Source organism: Parasteatoda tepidariorum, chromosome 8 (genome assembly GCF_982258835.1).
Source record: "Parasteatoda tepidariorum strain Cologne lab strain chromosome 8, Ptep-v5.0, whole genome shotgun sequence".
Classification (NCBI taxonomy): Eukaryota; Metazoa; Arthropoda; class Arachnida; order Araneae; family Theridiidae; genus Parasteatoda; species Parasteatoda tepidariorum.
Window position 1 is genome coordinate 112,205,305 of NC_141762.1, and position 19,285 is coordinate 112,224,589.

The 19,285-nt window shown below is 27.4% G+C and overlaps 1 protein-coding gene across 2 annotated transcripts in view; it reads right to left on the reverse strand.

The window, feature by feature from the left end:
• LOC107436415 (protein croquemort) overlaps positions 1-19,285 on the reverse strand; it is a 71,043-nt gene that overhangs the window by 12,360 nt on the left and 39,398 nt on the right. For both annotated transcript variants that reach the window (XR_015428517.1, XM_087149346.1), the window contains exons 10-12: positions 15,202-15,275; positions 9,687-9,741; positions 4,025-4,180 (exon numbers count right to left, since the gene is read on the reverse strand). Coding sequence is in view for 1 of the 2 variants with exons in the window: in XM_087149346.1 (XP_087005472.1) it covers positions 4,025-4,180; positions 9,687-9,741; positions 15,202-15,275 (285 nt within the window). In the remaining variant the exon portion in view is untranslated. The remainder of the gene's footprint in view (positions 1-4,024; positions 4,181-9,686; positions 9,742-15,201; positions 15,276-19,285) is intronic.

Sequence of the window (19,285 nt, forward strand, 5' to 3'; positions counted from 1 at the left end):
TTCATTTACATGATCATGATAAAATTAATAGTTTCTGACAAAGAGCTTTCTTCTTGATCATTATAAAATAATAGAGATTTTTCGGTTCTACTTCTGAGGGTTGAAAATGAAGCCTGAAATGGAGAATATCTTGCAAAATGCAGCAGAATTGCACACCAGAATGCAAGAGCCTCACTGAACCCAGCTCCGCACATGCAGACTCGCAAGTATTTCATCATACATGTTGAATGATTTACGTTTTCATACCCTATGGACCGACGGTACAGCGAAATAGATTGTGGTTGTAATGAATTGTGAAAACGTTGAACAATGGGAAAAGCAGGTTTTTGCGTAACACGCAGAGAAAATAAACACGGTGATGAAAAAAAAAATCTCATTTCGGAAAAAGGAAAATGAAGCACTTTTCAAAAACTCCCTATGAAAAAAGCACCTTTAAGGGCTTTTAAAAAACAAAAATTGAAAATAAACACTTTTAAGTACTTTTTAAAAATGCTACCCAGCATGTAGAATGGTCAGAAATTTTTTTTTTTGTGCCACAGTTCTTCATCCAGAAAAGAGGAAGGCTACAACGATAGCTCGACACAGCAGAATTAAATTTTGGAGTGATTGGGGTAAGAGCCTGCAGTCCAGGTCAGAAAATAAGCCGTCTGGTTGAGATTTTCTATAGTAGGCTTTGGCCCACACTGAGCCATTGCCAAAAATACAATGATGATTTCAAGTAATACAAAAAAATAATGCTACATAAAAAATATCTAAATAATGTCTATTTTTAGTTAGATTGCTGATCAAATATCCAGAATTTCATCAGAATGAAATAATTTTAAAAACTTTTTTTCTATAAAAAAAAAAAATATCATAATCATGGCTCCCAATCACAAACAAATGAAATTTCTTCTTATTGTTAAAAATACTTCATATATTTATTAATATGTATTTTTTTTATTAATATGTATATGTATTTCTTTCATTTCCTTAAATTACTGAGGCAATCTGCATATTACCTAATAAGCAGCTCTTAATGCAAAAATAAGATAATTGCTGCAAAAGCAAAAACAATTCAGTATGCTTAAATAATCCCTTTTTAATGCCTAAAGAATCTAATTAATTAAAAAGAATAATCAACAACTCAGTTAATTGAATCCATCATCAATCAATTAAATAGTTATAATACAAAGAAACAAACTGTTTAAAACATTATTACATTTAAATGAAAATTAAATGAATGAGAATTAAATGAGAATATTATTATAAAGAAAGGAGAGAAATAAAATTTTGAATACTAAGCAGATTATCTGAAAATTTTTGATTTTTTATACTTTAATGGAGAAAATCTTTTAATTTACAGATTAGCTAGGTAATTAATGTGCACATTAAGAGATCTTTAGTGGCAATATTAATATTATGCCACCATAATATTAATATTGCCACAAATTTTTGGGGCTATGATAATATTATGTCCCTGACCTGTATGTAAAAACAATAAATAGCTTCTGCCCAAGAGCTCTATTCTAGATTTTATTAGCAACCATAAAAACATTCTATGCACAATTCTTTTAAATGAATAATTACTTTATTTAATTACATATTTTTTTTTTTTACTGACGATTGCTTAAACTTTGATTCAAAAAATGTTATTGTGTGTAATTTTTTAGATTTAAATCAAAATTGTATATAAATGTATACTAAATAGAAGTGTTTAATGAGATTAATAGAGTGAATTGATAATGGTGTATAGAAAAGCTTAATATCACAAATTATATCATATTATATAAAATCATACATCATATCACAAATGTAAATGAGTGAATGACCTCTATTGGTGCAGTATTTTTTTTTTTTTAAATAAAAAAATATCCAAAAATGTTCAATGATTTTGAAATAAACAATAAATACAGAAACTAAACATAAAATTATTATAGAGTCCCTATATTTATTATACTTAACAAATGTGAGATGACTGAATTGTATTGTATTGTATGACGAATTGTAGATTTGATTTAGATTGAGGACATGAATTGTATTATTTTGAAATGACTATTATGAATCACTTACAATTTTACTGCATTAGCTAAAGGTTAAAGTAGTGAAAAAAATTTTAAATTCATAATTTTTTTAAAATTTTGTTTCGAAAATATTTTTTTCACCATCAAACAACTGAAGAAAGCTGAAAATTCTAATGACAAATCTAGTAAGATAAGACAATAATAAAAAGCCTAAATTATTTCATACTATTCAGAGAATATAAGTGATGTGATTATTGACAGCTCTGAAACTACATGAAAATACTTAACACAATCAGATTGTGGTACGGGTCTATTATGAGAACCGTGAGTTTCTTTGCGATCAAAACTATGCTGGACCAGTGAAAAAATGAACAAGGAAAAAAAAAATTTTATTGGGAAAAAATTTCGATGGCAAGAGATTCCGCCAAATCCTTCAGATCTGCAAGTAATTCATCTAATATGTAAAATGAATAGGTGCTTTTCATTTAAATACAGATGACAGAATCCAGGATTGCCACAGAAAAAAAAATTATCAATATAGTTGCTATTAGTAGCCTAAAGCACGAAAATAGTTGCCAAAAACTATGAAAATAGTTGCCTAAATAACAAAAATATGACTAAAATTTTATTAAATGTCTTAGTTGTCATATATGCATTTAGTCAAGTTGGTGGAAAATATGATAATCTTCATATAAACAATAGTGTTCTAGCACTAAATTTTTATAGCAAAAATTGTATATTTACAGAAAATTAAATGATTTTAATTACTAGAAATCATTCAAACACATAATAATTTTTCATTGAAAAAAACATACTTTTTCTAAAAAAAATTTCACTTTAACCAAGAATTGATTAAGCAAATATACATATATACTCATATATATTGTGAAGTGATTATTCAAATTCAAAAATTACGCATCGTAATATTGTATTAAAATTTTGTTTTTAAAAAAAAAATCATGCAGAATTTCATAACCCGTGATCCGTCCATCACTGAGGATATTTCACGTCAGCACCGTGCAAGTCGGTTGGGGAATTCATATCGACCAGCCATCGCTGGGATTATAACCTGGTTCACCTCCTTGGAAGGCTGTACCCCCCTGGGCCACCACGGAGTCTCCATTTTAAATGACAGGCACGTGAAATCTGTTGTAGCATTGTAGAGGAACAAGATCATAATTTGATTTGTGACTTCTGTTCTTACACCTGCTAACTAATTTTTGATAAAAATAAAAATTACTTCAGAAATACTTTGCTTAACCTCGTTTAAAAAACATTTTTTGCTTAACTTAGCATCAAAAACACTCTTTGTTTAACCATGAATAAAAATATTTTTTGCTTAACTTAGTATAAGCTGCTCTTTAAGTAATCTTACACCTCAGCCCAATTCGGGCCTGGGGAAACATTTTTTGGGGGGGCCCTACAGCCTTACTACTTCCGTAATGAAGATATTTAACATGGAGGAATTTAAAGGTATTTAATTTTGAGGTATATAAATTCTTCATCTCATTATCGATAACAAGAAAATTAACTAGAACCTAAAATAGCTATAAAGTCTCTCCCCCTCCATCGGCCAGACGAAATATCGCCGTCTATTTTATTGATTTTTTGACAATTCCATGTCCATCATGCCGAATTCAGTTTTCTGATTGTTAACTTTGTCTCCTAGCAGCGAAAAATTCATATCCTTGCCGACATTAGGGCTAAATTTTTGGACTTACGACGGCTCAATGAAGCTAATCAGAAGCCTGTAGTTATGTAAACATATCGCATTTTGCAATATGTATAAATACAGGCATTTGGTTGGCCCAATTTGTCCATGGTATTTGCGAAAATTTAGCTGATAGATAAATGAAGAAGCTAACTTAAAACTGACGGATTTTACACTGTACTATTTTGTTTTAAAAAAGTTCATTAAAGAATGTAACGTAAAATAAACTTTCTATTCGATTTGGAAGGCAGCTGCCCCCTTCCTTACCTTGTATCAGATGGGTTTAATTCGAAGAAAAAATAAATCTTACTTTTTGTCTGATATGCCTGACTGTTTGATGTAAAACAACAATTATAATGACTCCACCACAAGCAACAGACAAGAAACATCCGATGGTCACATACTGAGGCAACATCTTTGTCACAAATTTCAGTTTCTCAGCAGTCTCCAGGTTAATCGAAGCAGACTAAACACATCAAAGAAACAAATTACACAATAATAATGAGGTAGAATTTTTTTTTATCAAGCACTTGTTTACAATACAATAAACAACTTCTCAACTCAATTTGTTACGCATATACACACATTTATTTCCAGCAATTCATTAACATTAGAATAACCAGCATAACGACTATTCTATATACTATTCTAGCCATTCTAGTATACTATATTCGATTGAAAAATCAACTTTAAAGGGGCGCTATGTTATGAAATAATTATACGAGCCAGGGGCCTGTTCAGAAGAAATTTGGATTCGTTAACGGATCCCTCACAAAATATCATTGCATAAAAACAGACCCTTCACAAAGTATTTTAACTTAAAAATGGACTCTTCACAAAATGATTTTTCTTTTAATCGGACCCTTCACAAATTTTTTATCTTCATTATTGCTTTGTTAATCAAATAAACTCTTCCCAAGGGAAAAAAAAGAAAGATGAATGTAAATGAATTAAGTTTTGCCTTCGGCAGACGATTCTTCCATTATTCGTCCGAAATGAATATTCTGAGCTCAGCAGTATAGGCTAAATACCAAATATCAGTATGTTGCAACTCTAATTTAGAAGCAGCAATTGCTGTTTATTTTTGAGAATTTAATTTTTTTAAAATTATAATTTTACAGTGTTGAGCATAATCTTTTATCTATTTACAATTTAAAAACTCCTTGAAAAAGTTATTTTGCAATAACAGGACCCCATTTGCACACATTCACAAAATCAGGACCCTGGTTGAAAGAATGTGACTTGACGTTTATTTTAAATTCACAAATTACGAGCCATTTCTTCATAATTTTACAACTACAGACCTTTCACAAAATGCCCTGCGAGCTTAATTGACTTTCAACAATTTCCCTCTTAAGTTTTTCAGCTCCTAAAAAGCATGAAAGAAAAATTTATTATATGTAATAAGCGCATACAATGAAGTTACACCTAGAATGACCATAGTGGTCGAAATGACTGCAATATAGATCTGAACGTGTCACTTGGGTGCTCTTTCTCATCCAGTGTTTATTTTATTCACCCACCTGCCAGACGATGAAAGAGTTTTTTTTTTCCAAAAGGGAAATACATCTCGTGCTGGCAAACCCAGGCAACTGTTCGGAGATAGGAGCGCACGGTCGGCTCAGAACCTACAAATTTGTGTTCACGAGTCATTTGATGTTGTTCATTACACACCGATTATTCAGGTTGATTTTTGCTTTAAATTGCAAACAAATGACTGCTGGATTACTTAGGAGTATGCAATGCGAAAATTATCTAGCAGTCATTTGTTTGTATTTTGATGTGTTGGAAACATTTGTAACTTTTTTTAATCTTCAGAGTTTACCTTTTGGATTTACTTCATTTTTTTTTCTGATAATTTAAATTTTAAACAATTGACAGCAAGAATGAGAATTTCCAATGCAAAGTTTCTCATGCAGTACAGTTTAAATATATCAACTAATATATTAATTAATATAATACTATCTAATATTAAATATAATAATTAATCATAAAAGTAAAAGACATCTTTGCTTTTCAGGAGTAGAAACAAGTAATATATAAAAAAAAAAAAAATTAAAAGCAATTTCTATTTAGGTCATCAAAGAAAAATTTTGTTTTAGTTTATTTTTTATTAAATAATTAAAAAATTTTTCTCCCATATAAAACAAAAATTAATTGTTTAAATTTAATGAGTGAATTAATATTTTAAAATAACTGTATTAACATCAAATAAGATCCACTAAAAGTTTTAAAAAAATATATTTGAACTAGAGTGGATGAAAAAACATATATTATTAACGTTTGAAAATTTGATCAAGATATATAGGGTGAGCGTGAACTAATAGTTGGAATTGGAAAAAAAAAAGAGACTCATGGTATCAAACAACTAAAGTATAAATTAAATAACGTGGTACCACGTAATGCTCTTTATTGAATTTGCCTGACACAGTGAATATAAAATAATTTAATATTTAAATGTGCGCAATAAACTATTTTTTTGCTCAAATAAGTTAGAAACTTATTTTTTGACCAATTAACAGAATCTAACGGTGTTTACCAGCATTTTCAGAAATTTATAGCTCACAGACTCGAAAATGTAACCTTCCATGATAATGGCACGGATATTTAATCATTTTTCTTAATTTTTTTCTCATTTTATCAATTTATTTTTTACAGCAATCAAGATAAAAATAACAGCTAACTCTATACATCTTCATTTTCACCAAGCACTGAATAATAAACCACTCATTTGTTTCATGAAGCTATTCAGATCTCTACATATTTTTTCTTCACTTTTATTTTTGCGTCTTATCTTTAAACATTTCTTAAAAAAAAAAATTTATTAATCTTTGATCAGCATTTCAAAATATTGGGTTAGTATGAAAACTGAAGCAAATTTAGATTCAACACTAGTAGACATTTTGTGTAAGCAAATAAGCACTGAATCATCGTTTATAGAGCCTCTTTTTCGGCATAACTTATGTTTTTGAATACTCATGTAATAGAAGTATAAATCCCATTTCTTTCTTTTTGGTGTGACATCATTACTCGATCATTTAGCAATAATTATAAAAAAAATAGTAATGTTTTTATTAATATGTATTATTTTATTTTTAACAAAAATTGCTAACTTATTGAGGACATTTTCATTTAAAATAACAAGTGGAAAAGAGATATCAATGGATAAAATTTAGTCTACAATGGAAGGAGAATTAGGAAAAGAGATATTAATGGATGAAACTTAGTCTAATGATTTCAGTCCTAAAGACTGAAGAGTGGCACCTTTGATCATGTTAAGCAGTCATTTAATGTCCAAGATTTTATCCTTATCGAAATAATCCATCTGAATGAGTTGATAATTATTCGCCAATTTGATTATGAACACAATTGAAAACATGCATTCTACTTTTTAAGAGCATATCAGAACACTGCATACACATGTAAAATTTTTTATTAACCATAACCATATTTTATACTTTATATATAATAATAATGATTTTTTTAAGGGGTCATAGTATCCAAAAAATGACCAAAACATCGAAATGTTTTTTTACTGCTCATAATAAAACTTAAAATAATTTCAAATGTAATGAAAAAAAAATCATCTCTCTATCTACATTTTAAAAAAAGTTATAAATAATTCTAGAATGTTCTAATAATGAAACTTGATCAGCAGATAGACTTTAAAGTGCTTTTTCTCATAGATGATAATTCTGCATTTTAATTTTAAGTAAATCCCTAAGAAATTTTTTCTATTCACAATAAAGTTTTAAAGTAAACTTTTTTACATTAAGTATAATACACTTATTTAAACTGTGCATGGAATAAGCATTTTATGGGGTATTACAATTTTTACAGCATGTCATATATACCTAACAAGAATTTTTACCCTTTTTTTCTACTTTTTTACAAAATAATCTAGAAAAAATATTCTAATTGATATATCGACAAATAAATGCACAAAATTGTTAAGATGAATGTTGTAAGCACAAGGAAAAAAAAATTTGTTTGAAAATATGTTAAAATAAAAAAGCCTTAGAGATTTAAAAATTTTGAATTTTTTCCTTTTTTTTTAAATTTAAAAAAAATTAAACAGTTTAATTACTTTTGAAGATAAATTGTTGATTATAAGTTAAATGAGCATGTAAAAGATAAACAAAATGAATAATTATGACTTAATATCAAAAAAAAAAATTGTTGCAAAGGTACTGTGACCCCTTAAATTTTGATTATATTTCATTTTATTACATTAGTTTCAAACACATGAGTGCCACTCTAAAAAGAAATTTTAAGACTGAACTTATTTTTTGATTCATTAATGCAGTCCAGCATTGTTTACCAGAATTTTTAGAAATTTATTGCTGACTGCAAAAGGCAACTTTTCATGACAATCGCTAGTATATTAAATCAATAATTTATTTTTCTAGAAAAATAAACAATATTTTTCTCTATTTTATTAAGTTATTTTTTACAGCAAACAAAAACAAATAGCAGCGAACCTTATTTATCTTTCTCACACTCATCAACAAGTAAAATCACTCACTTCTTTGTTTTTCCTTTCACCATTATATTTTTTTTCCTAATTCTACAAATTTCTTTTCTTTCAAAAAAAAAAAAAATCTTAATTTAACTTTGGCAAAGAATTTCAAAACGTTGTGGGAAAAGTGTTAACTAAATCAGGTTTATATTGAAGAATAGTGCAAATTCTGTTTACACAAGCAAATTGCTTGCCCCGGACTTTTTGAGAGTGTATGAACTCATGGCGAATGTCTAGCTGCCACTAAACAGTGAGGGGATTAGTCACACACACAAGCAAATGCTGAAGTTTAATCCTATTCTTTCATTAAGACATTATTTGATCATTTACAATAAATCTAAAATAGCATTCTCCTTAAAATTCATTATTTTTGTTAATTTCAAAAGAACATATTTCTCATTTTTAAGGAACTCGTTTGAAATAATAACTAGATAATTCATTCAAATATTAACTAAACTAAATATAATATTACTAACATACAAACATGCTCACCCATACTTCCTTTTTCAACAAAATTAAACTAAAGTACCTATTTAGAACATTTCTACGGACAAGATAATTTTACATTTTTTGACAAAAGATAAGTCAAATCATTTGTTTTTAAAACAAATTTGGTTTAAAAAATATTATGATTTGATAAAGTTTCTTCTCATTTTTCAAATGAAACTTTTAATTAATTTAATATCTTTAATAATTTAATTAATATATTTCATTCTTTCTTTAATAAAATTAAAAAGTTCCTTTAATAAATTTAATATATTGTTTTCATAAATTTAATATCTTTAATAATTCAATTAATATCTTTTATTCTTTCTTTAATAAATTTAATATATTGTTTTCATAAATTTAATATCTCTAATAATTCAATTAATATCTTTTATTCCTTCTTTAATAAATGTAATAACTTCCTTTAATAAATTCAATATCTTTAATAACTAAATTTAATCTAAAAGAAAAATTAATTTAAAAGACAATTGGGAAAGAAACATTAATTAAGTCCACAGATTTTTTTCCTTCTCAAGACTGATTTCAGTCCCGAAGAGTGGTAACCATGTGTGCTTTACAGCAGCATACACAATAATATTACTAACAATACAATAAAATAATTAATCTGTGTATCTGTGATTTGTGTGCAAGATACAGCAGTTAAGCACAATGCTGCAACTGAACCCAAATTTGAGCCGTAAAGAGCAGAATTTTTACAGCGAGTTTTCAGTCTTAATTTTTTTTCTTCTATAAGATAAACATTGGAACTGTTATAATTTATAAAATGGGAGTTTATTCAAAGAGTAATTTTGTTAACTAAATCCTTATCTGCAACCAGTCATTACCGTACTGTCACTTTGCTTCTTTAATCTTTTGACTTTTATAATATTTGACATCCATACAAAACAAATTGCTGGAAATAATAAAATAATAATCATGATTTCATTACACATTGTAAAGAACTTACCTCACTGAACCAAAATATAGGATAGAAAATCTTCTCATCAGGCAGTTCAAGATTTCTAAATCAAATTTGAATAAAATAGTTATTTAATCATCAAATCGGTGCATAAATATGATTGAAACAAGATTTGAGTGTAAATAAAAATAAACTCTTATAATTCTAACATGTAAAAATTGTGTGCAAAGCAAATAGAGCCAGCGCTAGACATTGTTATGCCTTGAACAAATAATTTTAAGAAACCCTTTGAATATTCTCTATTTGACAGGTTTTAAGAAAAATGAATAATTTAGATTACCATATAATTTTTGTCCATTTTATTCAAATTGATTATATGAATTATTTATTTTACTCCTAAAAATGAACTACTTGAACATTTATTCTTTTATCATTATCTTAATTCTTTTTAAAAATTTTATTTTAAAATTTTTGATTTATCTGTTTATTTTTAATTATGATAAATTAAGCACAAGCGTTCAGAAGTGAGGAATTTCAAGAACCCCACTTGAAAAAACATTTAAATATATTTTATTTTCTAATTCTACGATTTTGAAATTTTTATAACTATTAAAAAAATTCTTTATAGCATAACACCGATACCAGGTTGCCTAGAGCTCAAAAATTCTGTTGGCCAGGGAAAATGTTTCATTTTATCTTACCTGGCCACAATTATAAAAATCAAACTTATGTTGCACGATTTTTAAAACACACAGTTACTGTTCAGATCTTAACACTCGATTGAGGGCCATCTCATTTTTGTTGCTCTGTAATTTAAAATTAATTTACTGAAAGAGTTTAGTATTTCTGACTTTTCCTAATTTGTACCAATTTAAGGGCTTATTTAAACATTCCTGCCTTTGACTTATAGAAACATATATATAGAACCTCATACCTATAATGACAGGAAGGGTCAGAGTGGCCCCTTTAGGTATTGGGTACAAGGTACTTTTAGGTTAGTATAAAATACTTTTAGGTTAGTATAAGGTACTTTTTAGGTCAGTATAAGGTACTTTTAGGTCTGTATAAGGTACTTTTAGGTCAGTATAAGGTACTTTTAGGTCAGTATAAAGTACCATAGTTTCATTAAAAAAAGTATCTCGACACATTTATAATTATTATTTATTGAGAAAAGGAAACTCAATTATATAAGAAACTAATATATATGAATCATTGAAAAGTCAGTGTTTTGCTTAAAAAATATTTTTGTTAACCAAATCTGAAAAAAATACCATAGAATTTTAATGATCAAGTCTATATAATAGGTTTTTGTTACAATAACTGTGATTATATTTTAAGATTTTGGATGTCTAATGGATAAACACGACGCCCGGTGGCTGAGTGGTAGCGTCACAGTAGGCCCTCTATGGGCTGTCGTGCCACTGAGTTTAGTTTAATGGATAAACACACAAGCAAAGTGGAAAATTGTCTCCTCCAATCTTTCTAGATATACAACAACTGTTAAAGAAAAGAGTAGTATTCCTACCTAAAGACTTGGGTGACATTATTTTTCCTTGAATTCCTTTGAGCAGCATTAATATAAATATTTGTATGAAATTACATTTAAAAAGTTCAAAACATAATAATTGCTTTGTTCACAACACTCAAAACGCTTATCATTTACTGGTAACAATACAATAAACTTGACAACATTCATTTCTTTTATTTGCACTTAAAATAGATACACCCATAGAAGTTATATTTAAAAAAAATACCAAATTATTCACAATACAGCATTATCAGACCTGCATTATAGATTTTCACCTACGGTTTGATCCTTGCAAAAAACTATATAAAAATATTTCAGTAACAAGATTGCTGGATCACAAAATATGAAAACAGAAGCGCAAATTGAGGTAAAAGCATAAATAGAAGGATTTTCTTTCATAGTGTTTCTACTGCAGTACTGAAGCACGTTTGATTTGTTAGTTACCAAGGATGGGTCCGAAAATGGATGCACGCAAGGTAATATTATACTGGATAATTTAAAGAAGTTGACAATTAATAATTTTAGAAAATTAATCATTTCAGAAAATTAACTTTTATTTAAGAAAAAAGTAAAATAAAATAGAAAAGAGGAAAAAACACGAATTGCCCGTTTTGTACATAATTTTAGCCACTGATTTGCACATGGCAAAAATTATATAAATTAACAAAGAAGTTTTTTAGTAAATTTATTTACAATAAAATGCAACAAACCCAATGTTTTTATATAGAATTTAATTACTTTAGTCGGGTATGCATTGTTTTGCTTTATCAAATTTTGAAAAAGTTTGTAAATTTGTTTTTTAGATAAATAAACATTACTACATATTCTTTTGATTCTATTCATTTGATAAAAATGATATTTAAATAGATGTTTTTAGAAACAATAGAGTTTCAATTAATTAGCTTATTTTATTGAAATTAAAATTACTTCTTTAATCATATAAATCAACAAAGCGGATATTTTCTTCTTAAAAAATAAAATAAATATTATCATCGTGATTACGAAGCAAGACTAATTTCTCTGGTTAAATATTATTCAATAAAATTGTATAATCTTGAAAATTAAAGATAATTAAATAAATCTAAAAACAAAATCAATATTAAGAATATAATTTTTTTCATAATAGTGCAAAAATAAATCAGCTAAAAGAGATGAAAAATTATATCTTTGAGGTATTCCATCAATTTGAAGAAAAATATCTCCTTTATTGCAAAGATAATTATTAAAAAGACAAAAATTAATTAGAGTTTCTCAATAATCAAAATTGCAACTAAGGATGTTTTTTAAATCATGGTAATAGTTCAAAAGGACATCTTTTTGTTTAGAATGGGGAATGGTATTGAAAAAATCCTGGAAATCGCAACAAAATTAATTTTATTATGTTTAATAAATTCTAAAATCGGTTGATTATTAGTGATAATCCAAGAAGAAACTTCAATAATAACATTAATAATTTTTAGTAGTTAGAGAAAATGGTGCCAGGTTTAGTTAGGTAAGTATTAGATCCACATGTGATTGTTCTAAATTTCATAGGAATTTTTTGAAGATTTATTTATTTATTTTTTTAAAATTACGCCCGCCATCATCTTCTCAGACATAAGGCGTTTTGCAGTCCAATACAACACTGAAGTAGCTCCAGAAGGTGAGAGGACACAGGAGAGGCGAATTAACCAGGTTAATTTTAAATAGATGAGCCTACAAGTAGTCATGTCCAGTAATTATTCTAAGGCAAGCTACTCCCTCGGCTCTGGGAAGGAGGGAAAGGTGAGAGCGCTGCTGGCCATCAAGAAGGCTAGCCCAGGACTTTCCATCAGCTAAGTCCCTAGCAGATATTGTTCTGTGCCTAAATTTGCTCTAAATAAGCCGCCTTTCTAAGGGGCAATTCTAAGGGGTAATTTCATTTCTAAGGGGAACTGGATGAAAAGATGGATGCAAGGCTGAAGCCTCTCTAGCCAGCATATAACTGATTTATTGAATAATTGATAATTAAGTAAGGAAATTGTATAGTGCGAAGTTTAATTTTTAACCTCTTATATAAATCAAAAAAATTTTTATTGACAATATTATTATTTAAATTAATAAGTTTAAAATTTTTACTATTTTTTAACTCTGTATTTAAAAGTTTAACATAGAATTTTTTACAGAAGATTGGATAATTATTGTTTGCTTTCTATATGGGGATAATTACAATATATATACAGTAGAGAACCGATTATCCGGAACGATCGGGACCATTGCGATTCCGGATAACTGATTTTTCCTGTTTTCTGAATCGCTACAAAATGCCCTTTTTTTTTTTAAATGTTTATAAAACGAAACTAAAAATTTTTTTTGAAATAGGTTTAGAAATAATAATAAATAATAATACAGTTCAGTTTAAATAAGGAAAGAAATTATGAAATAAAAATTATATACAGGCTTATATATGTTATTATTAACATTAATAACATATATAAGCTATTTGTGCTTATGTGAGATTCGTCTACAAACCGCATATGATCCGTCCTCTAAATCAGTTCTTTCGTCAACTCGATACGCCATACGCTCTAAATAACAAAATGGGCTCAAAATCTTGCAAGAAAAAAAAATTTTTTTAAGGAAGAAAATTAATTTCCGGTTCCGAATTTCATTCCGGTTATCTGGTTTTCTGGATAAGAGGTTCTGCACTGTATATATAAATATATATAAAAGTTCAAAATATAGAGGAAAGATGGAATAAATTACACAATGAAAAGAGAAGAAGAAAATTATTAAAATAAAATAACATATTCTTAAAAAAGAAAAAAGATATTTCTTTATCAGCTCACACGATTATATCTGCAAAAGGGACTTGCAACCTATGCACAGTAAATAAAATTTATTAATTTTCTTCTTTTTCCTCATTTTTGTATTTATTTATTGTGCTATATTATTATTGCTGTATGATTACATATGCATGTTACAGCAAATGACCGAAATCAAGAGAATGTTGTCTTTCCCAGGTGAATGTCAACAATCACATAGTCGCTTTGGTGAATGTAGGAAATATTTGTTATATCCCATTTGGTATTCATTGATATTATTATATTTATTCGACGTTTTAATACATGTTGAGGATAGATTAGAAGAAACAACAGTGAACGGAGTACTGGCTAAATGCATACTGGGCAGTGGCACTTGACCTTAAAAAAACATTGATGCAGGCAGGGGTCTGTCCAGACATTTTGTGAAAGGTCCGTTTTTGTAAAATTGTGAAAAAATGACTCGTCATATGTGAATATAAAATAAACGTTAAGTCACATTCTTTCAACCATGGTCCTGCTCTTGTGAATGTGTGCAAATAGGGTCCGGTTATTGCAAAAAAACTTTTTCAAGAATTGTAAAGACATACAAGATTATGCTCAACACTGTAAAATTATAATTAAAAAAATTTAATTTCAAAAAATGAACAGCCATTACAGCTCCTAAAATAGCGATGCAACATACAAATAATTGGTATTTAGCTTATACTGCTGAACGCAGAATATTCATTTCGAACGAATAAAGGAAGAAGCTCTTGCCGCAGACAAAATTTAGTTCGTTTACATCTGTCTTTCTCTCCCCCCTTTCCTGGGAAGGGTTTATTCGATTAACAAAACAATAATGAAGATAAACAAATTTGTGAAGGGTCCGATTAAAAGATAAATTATTTTGTGAAGGCTCCGTTTTTAAGTCAAAATATTTTGTGAAGGGTTCTGTTTTTATGAAAAGATATTTTGTGAAGGGTCCGTTAATGGGCCCAAATTTCTTCTAAACAGACCCCTGGTAGGACAAACGCATACCGGGCATTTAACTAGATATTTCGGACATTTACCAAAGCGACTATGTGATTGTTAACATTAACCGGTGGAAGTCATCAACCACTAATTTCGTTCATTCACAGTACCATTTATATCAAATTAAAAATGACACTGCTTCTAGAGTACTTTAAAGGAATTATCCAGGCATTAAAGGATATCTAGTATTGAACATGAGGTACAACAAGTCATTTGAAAAAATAAATAGAAGAAAACTCACTCTAATTCATCACAGTTTGGAATGGCTACATTAATTTGTAATCTTGCATCAACATTTACAGGAATACCCAATTTCTAAAATATATTAAAATTCACGGACATTAATAAAGACAAATACAGCAACAATACACCAAAATCCATTGACATTTTCATAGCAGCATTATTAAAGACAAACATAGAAAAACTAGGGATGTAACGAATATTCGGCCACTATTCGGTATTCGGCCCCTTTGCCGAATATTCGGCCTAGCCGAATGCTAAAGTATATGCTATTATAAATTATTTAGATTTGTGAAAGCCTTATTGTTGGCATCAAGATATTTAAAATATTACAAAAAATACATAAAGTTGTTAAATTTTTTTAAAATATAGAAAGTTTAAAAAAGCAAATTTGTTAATATTTATTTCATTTTTAATTTAAAATTTGAAAAATATTTAATTAAAAAATTAAAATTTCAAAAGTGAAACTTTTTAAAAAGTTCTTAATTTTCTGGGTTTTAATAATTTTTCTGACAAAAAAGAAAGTTAAGAATACATTTAACAGTAGAAAGTAATGAGTTCTTATCTTAAATATAATAGCATATAAATTACAAGTATAACTATAACTAAAATATGCTATTATTAATCATTTAGATTTATAAAAGCCACATTGCCTTGTTATTGGCATCAAGATATTTAAATTATTACAAAAAATAAATCAAGTTGTTAAAAGTTTTTTAAATATACAAAGATTAAAAAAGCAATTTTGTTAATATTTATTTCATTTTTAATTTAAAATTTGAAAATTACTTTAATTACAATCTAAAGAGAAATTTTTAAAAAGTAAGTATTCGACCACCGAATATTGGGTATTCAGTCTAAAATTTGGCCGAATATTCGGCCCCATCACTATTCGTTACATCACTAAGAAAAACACATTTAATTTTATTTATTTTTCTAACAGTGATTGAAAGTTCGATAAATACAAATATCTATCAAAAAAATGCTCCCAAAAGAACTTTCAAAATATGGAACTGTTTAAAAAATATTACAAAATAGAACTGTATTAAAAATATTGATCATCATTCAAAAGTTTTAAATCTAGCAATAATAATTTCATACTTTGAAACAATAATAAATAGAATTTGAGGGGGATTTAATTATAGACTATGCCAACCTTCATCTTTTAAAAGGTACCTCATGATAGAAACAAGTTAACATGTCTTATATACTAGTGAATTGGTATTTAATATTTATAGTGGTAGTGACACCACATTACTCCCCTGTCAGAATTTTTTCTGTGATAGAATTCAGTTAACAGATTTCACTAGTTGATTCATGCTGTTTATTTATTTATATCAATTATGCTCATAATAATTTTTTCTCTAATTTATTATTTTTGCTTATAGCATTTTGCTCAGAAATTTTTTTCCCTTCATTTTTTGTTTATTGACCGGGAGACTTGATTCACTTTAACAGATTTTTTTTCTTCTTTTGAACAGTATATTTTAAGAAAATCAACTATTTTAATGTGGACCATCCATCAATGTTCATATCAAGTCCGGGTCACCAATGAGGGGGATTTTAATTATAGACTATGTCAACCTTCATCTATCAAAAGGTACCTCATGATAGAATCAAGTTAACATGTCTTATATACTACTGATGGTATTTAATATTTATAGTGGTAGTTACACCCAGGGGTGATTGTGACACAAATTGAAAAACCCTGAAAATTTTATGTGTAAAGACTCAATAAGATATAAATTTATATACTATTCCAAGTTAATATAATTTTTTATAATAAAATTAATTATTTTATAGTAACTAATTTAAGAACACATTCTTACAAGAATCGCGATTATTGGATTTAAAAATCGCATGAATATGAATCACGATATTGGATTTTAAGAATGTGAAAACACAAATCGCATTATTGGATTTTTGAATCGCACACGATTTTTTAGATCCAGTGACTAGGAATAGCGAAATAGGATTTTAAACTAGCTCGAATATGAATCGCGATGTTCGATTATTAAATCACATAAATACGATTCACAATGAATAACTTTTAAATTAGATAAATATGAAAATCGATGATAGATATTAAAATTTTGTGAATATGAATCTCGATATTAGAGGATTCCGGCATAGTTTCAAACATTAAAAACTATGAAGAGCGGACAAGCTAAAAATGTATAATAGCAGAAGAGACACGTGTTAGAAAAAAATCTCCTTAACGCGATTCAGTGAAGGTTTAAAAAATTTAATTCTAGATTGTAGAACTTAATTCTTACTCTAAATGCTAAATTGCAGTGATAATTCATCGGATTATAAGTTCCGATTCCCGGAAATCAGCAAATCAACGGTCTTGAGTTGTGGGGAATTCTGCGAAAAAATCACATGCCTTGGCTACTAGTTTTCCAGACCTGGAGGAATAATGCGAAAAACCTGGAATTCAGGGGTACAACCGGAATACTATCACCCCTCGTTACACCACAAATTAATTTTAGATGTAAAAGTATGTTTTATTATTGATGATTTTATTAAAATTTAATGATTCAGTTTTTTTTTTAAATTTTAAATTTCAACTAATCTAATTTGTTGTCCTAAAATAACTGTGCTTCTGTTAAAACCTTCTTTCTTTTGCCTCACATTTTTGCATTTCGACAATGAATCAAAAGACAATTGACTTTGTGACAATTAAAAATAAACAAACTTTTTTTTAAAAATTTAGGATGCAAAACTCCTTTTTAACAATAAAATTGCTACTTTTTCCAAAATTTTGTCTGGTATACTATTCCATATCCAGAAAGTCTTATGATACTAAACAAAAAATTTCCAATTAAAAGAATTATTATAAATTTCTCCAAAGCACTAGATGTTAATTTATTTTAAAAATATTTATATTTTTGATGTTTTTAAAAAATTTAATTTAAATAACAGAAATATCTAGAAAGTGAAAATAACAAAATAACTGTTATATGTGAAATACAATGATTTTTCTTGAGAATATACTTTTTTATAAAGTATTCTGTCTTTCTGTATGATTAAATGAAACTTCTTAGAGAAGGAAAATAGTACAAAACATTGCTATTTAAACTTCAATATGTGCATAAATATTTAACAAAAAGGTTATAAATAGTATTGCAAATTGTATTACAATACATCTTAAAGATAGCCAGTATAAACCATGGCTTTGCTAGTAGAATTTTTTAGCACTAGCAAACTTTGCATATATTTATATATATATATATATATATATATATATATATATATATATATATATATAGAGAGAGAGAGAGAGAGAGAGAGAGAGAGAGGGAGAGAGAGATAGAGAGAGAGAGATAAGTCTAATATTTCAATATGAGTTGGCTGGTTAAAATCAATGTGGTTTAAAAAACTTTTTTTTGTAAAAAAAGCTTGTTTTTTTGTAAAATTTTTAATAATAAAACTTTTTGTTATTTGTATCATAGAAATACTTAGTTTACATAGAGCTACTCAGTTTTTGATAAAATATCAAGGTAAAATAAATTAATGAAAGCATATTTAAGATTAAACTGTAAAGTTTTTAAAAATGCTTAAGACAAAATAGATCATCACACATTTCATGTTCTGTTAGTTTTCAAAATAAGTAATGTAATTAGGGAATCAATAAGAAAATTTCCCAAATTATACTTTTATTTACTTTATAAATATGCTATTTTTGCTAACAATTATATTTTCAAAACTACAAATGGGAATGATGTACCTTTCTAAATTTAATATTTTCAGTTTAAATTTCAAACTACTTTAAGTTAATAGTGAAAAAAATTTGTTTTGTATATATGCAGTATACTTTGATTCATTATTGTAATATTTTCATATTAAATTTTTAATATAATATTAAAAAAAATGTTAAAGAAATATATTCAAAATAAGTTTTTTTCTTGTATTTTTTATGATACAACTCAAAAGCAAGGATACTGCTAAATTTAAATATGCATTATCTTAACATAAGTAAGGAAAAAAATTCTCGGAGGGAGTTATCCTCGAGGATGTCGTTTGGCGATGTAGGACTATTCCTATTTATAGCATATAGATATGGAATGTTTATTTGCATGTTA